Genomic DNA, 3,969 nt, shown 5'->3' on the forward strand with positions numbered 1-3,969 from the left:
CATGTACACACACTTGGCACTTTTGTTGGGATGCGTGACCGTGTTGTCATCATCCCGGCGTCTCGATTCCTGTGTTTCCTTACATGGGGGTCGGGGGTGCCATAGGTGGTATCAGAGCAGTTCGGCTCTGGGTAGAACCACATGTCCCTTAGGATAGTACCAAAAATTATTTTATTGTTTTAAAATAATTTTTAAAGTGTTGTAAGATAAATGATTATTTTAAAAATAAATATGAGATATTGTGAGTTTATTGTTATTTTGTTTTATGTTAATTGATGTTATTTAATTTAATTTTATCTTATTGTATTTTTTTGTGTTGCTTTTGGTTGAGTTTGGTTTTGTCTAGATTTAAGCGGGGTTGCAAGTTGCTCTATGACAGGACTATGGTGAGACCAAGAAGGCAAGCTGATGTGCCCGAGGATGAGCTACCCAGGGGTGATGGAAATTATGCCATGGCGAGGGCGTTGAATAGGATGACAGAGTTTCTCCAGCAGAATTTCCGACCGCCGCAAGGAGATCCAAATAGAGCGGTCCAAGTGGGGTGCACCTATGAGCGTTTCTTAGCGCATAGGACTCCTGCCTTTTCTGGGGAGGAGAATCCAATACGAGCTAGGAGGTGGATTCAAGATCTGGAAAGAACCTTTGAAGTCTGTGGGTGCACTGAGGCCCATATGGTTTTATATGGGAGCTATATGCTGCAAGGTGAAGCGGCAAACTGGTGGGAGACCAAGCGGCCACTCCTAGAAATGGAGTTGGGATCCTTGGCTGCTGTGTCTTGGCAGCGGTTTAAGAAAGAATTTGATGATCGATACTTCCCTGTTTCGGTGAGACGACAAAAGGCTCGAGAGTTCAATAATTTGGTTCAAGGAGGCATGACTGTTGAGCAATATGCAAGGAAATTTATGGAGCTTGGACGGTTCGCTCCTCACCTTATTACCACCGAAAAGTTGCAGGTTGAGCGTTTCATGGAGGGTCTGCGCCCCGAAGTACGCAAACAAGTGGCTTGTCTTCAGATTATGGAATTTCAGAAGTTGGTGGACTTGGCCAGTATCGCAGAGCGAGAGAATAGCTTTGTAATGGGCTCCCCTCCGGGTTAGAAAAGGCGGAGTTATGTTGGTGAAGGAAGTAGTTCTGGATCGCCGCAGAAGTTTGTTCAGAGGACCGGGCCCATTCACAGACAACCTCCGGTGTTCGTGCAGGAGGTCGGACTCTAGTGTGCCCTAGATGCAATAGAGCACATGAGGGCGATTGTGGTCAAAGGGGAATTCAGTGTTATAGTTGTGGCCAGCCAGGTCACTTTGCTCGGGAGTGTCCTAGACGAGTTCAAGGAGGCCAAGGAGGACGAGGAGGTCGACGAGGTGGAAGGGGCAGCTAGAGACAGTTGGTACAAGCCCGGGTCTATGCAGTGACTCCTGGCGATGTGGATTATGATGCTCCAGAGACCCACGACGCTAGGGTGATTACTGGTATGCATTTAGTTGTTTTTATTTCAATTTAATGTTTGGTGTGGTTGGGTTTTTTGAATTTGTCTGGTGGATGTGTTTGTTTCAGGTAGAGTTCGTCTATATGATTTCTATGCATGTACTTTGTTTGATTCTGGGGCGTTCCAATCTTTTGTGTCCGCCACTTTTGCTCAGATGTGTAATCTAGTCACGGAGCCTTTATCACAATCTCTATTAGTGACTCTTCCAAATGGTGAGATGGTATGGTGCTCCAAAGTTGCTTTAGGCTGTCCTTTGGATTTTGGTGGGAGGACACTAGATGCAGATTTGATTGTATTCAAGTTGCTTAGATTTGATATAATTTTGGGTATGGATTGGCTGTATCGATATTCTGCAAATATTGATTGTAGAAGTCGAGTAATTGGTTTTCAACTCTCGGATGAGGATTATTTGGAATTCGTGGGAAGCAAGTTGAAGGCAAGACCATCAATTATATCAGCAATTCAAGCTAAGAGAGATATAGCTTGTGGAGTAGATGCTTTTTTGGTTCAAGTCGTGTCTACACCATCTGAGAAGAAATCTTTAGCGGATATTCCAGTGGTGGAAGAATTTCCCGATGTGTTCGTTGACGAGTTACCTGGATTGCCTCCCGTTCGCGATATGGAATTTGTTATTGATCTGGAACCTGGGGTGGCTCCTGTGCATAAGGCTCCTTACCGCATGGAACCGACTGAGTTAAAAGAGTTGAAGACTCAATTGCAAGAATTGGTTGACAAAGGATTTATTCAGCCTAGTACTTCGCCGTGGGGAGCGCCTGTTTTGTTTGTCAAGAAGAAAGATGGTACTCTCAGAATGTGTATAGACTATCGAGAGCTTAACAAGGTGACTATCAAGAACAAGTACCCTCTTCCTAGAATTGATGATCTGTTTGACCAGCTTCAGGGAGCAGCTGTCCTTTCGAAGATTGACTTGAGATCAGGATACTATCAGCTGAGGATAAGAGATAAGGACGTGCCCAAGACTGCTTTCAGGACGAGGTATGGGCATTATGAATTTAAAGTGATGTCTTTTGGGTTAGCGAATACTCCTGCCGCTCTTATGGATTTAATGAATCGGGTGTTTCGACCCTTTTTGGATTCTTTTGTGGTGGTGTTCCTTGACAACATTCTGATTTATTCTCGAGATTTGGAAGAGCATGCTTGTCACCTTCGTCTGGCACTTGGGAAATTAAGAGAGCATCAATTCTACGCTAAGTTGAGCAAGTGTGAATTCTGGTTAGAAGAAGTTAAGTTTCTTGGACATGTGATTTCTCAAGAAGGGGTGGCTGTAGATCCTAGTAAAGTAGAAGTTGTTTTGTCATGGCCTCGCCCTTCAACAGTTCGTGAGATACGAAGTTTCTTGGGACTTGCCGGTTACTATCGAAGATTTGTGGAAGGTTTTTCTCGACTATCAGGACCTCTCACTGCCTTGACTAGGAAGAATACTGAGTTTGTATGGTCTGACAAATGTGAGAGAAGTTTTCAAGAGTTGAAGAGAAGATTGACAACGGCACCTGTTTTGGCACTTCCGGAGCCACACAAGCCATTTGTGATTTTTAGTGATGCATCCAAATTCGGGTTGGGATGCGTTCTTATGCAAGAGGGACAGGTTGTTGCTTATGCATCTCGTTAGCTGAAGATTCATGAAAGGAATTATCCCACACATGATTTGGAGTTGGCGGCAATAGTTTTTGCGCTTAAGATTTGGCGGCATTATCTGTATGGCGAAGCCTGTGAAGTTTATACTGATCACAAGAGCTTGAAACATCTGTTTACTCAGAAGAATCTCAATATGAGGCAGAGACGGTGGTTAGAGCTGATTAGCGACTATCAATGTGAGATCAAGTATCATCCAAGAAAGGCGAATCTAGTCGCTGATGCTTTGAGTAGAAAGTCTCAACAAGTGGACGAAGCAGAGTCATCAAATTTGGACTCTCTCCTTTGTGGAATGAGAAGACTTCTTATCGAGAGTTCACAGCAAGAGGAATTGTTATCTTCAGTTTTGGATGTCCGAGTAGTGGATTTTGAAGAATTGAAGACTCTTCAAAGAAGGGATACTAAGTTATTAGCTATCAGGAAAAGAGTCAGGAAGTCTAGAGGACCCTTGCATTACAGCTTGGATAAGGATGGTATTCTTCGGTTTCAGGATCGTAGAGTGATTCACCGAGATTCTGAATTTAAAGAGCGGATTTTGGCAGAAGCTCATGCGGCTCCCTATTCAGTTCATCCAGGAAGCACAAAGATGTATCGAGATTTAAAGAGGAATTTCTGGTGGGAAGGAATGAAGTTGGACATCGCTTTGTTTATTGAGAAATGTGACACGTGCCGTCAAGTGAAGGCTAAGCATCAAAGACCTGCTGGTAGACTTCAACCTCTCCCTATTCCTGAGTGGAAGTGGAATGATATTTCTATGGATTTTGTTGTGGGTTTGCCGAGGACTCCTAGTGGGAAGAACTCTATTTGGGTGATTGTTGATCGGTTGACCAAGA

At 43.9% G+C, this 3,969-nt stretch overlaps 1 protein-coding gene across 1 annotated transcript; it reads left to right on the forward strand.

The window, feature by feature from the left end:
- The first annotated feature begins 383 nt into the window (after positions 1-383).
- LOC118348613 lies at positions 384-1,097 on the forward strand. Its single transcript, XM_035690662.1, has one exon. The coding sequence runs from the start codon at positions 384-386 to the stop codon at positions 1,095-1,097; it is 714 nt and encodes a 237-aa protein (XP_035546555.1).
- The last annotated feature ends 2,872 nt before the right edge of the window (positions 1,098-3,969 follow it).

Source organism: Juglans regia, chromosome 6 (genome assembly GCF_001411555.2).
Source record: "Juglans regia cultivar Chandler chromosome 6, Walnut 2.0, whole genome shotgun sequence".
Taxonomy (NCBI): Eukaryota; Viridiplantae; Streptophyta; class Magnoliopsida; order Fagales; family Juglandaceae; genus Juglans; species Juglans regia.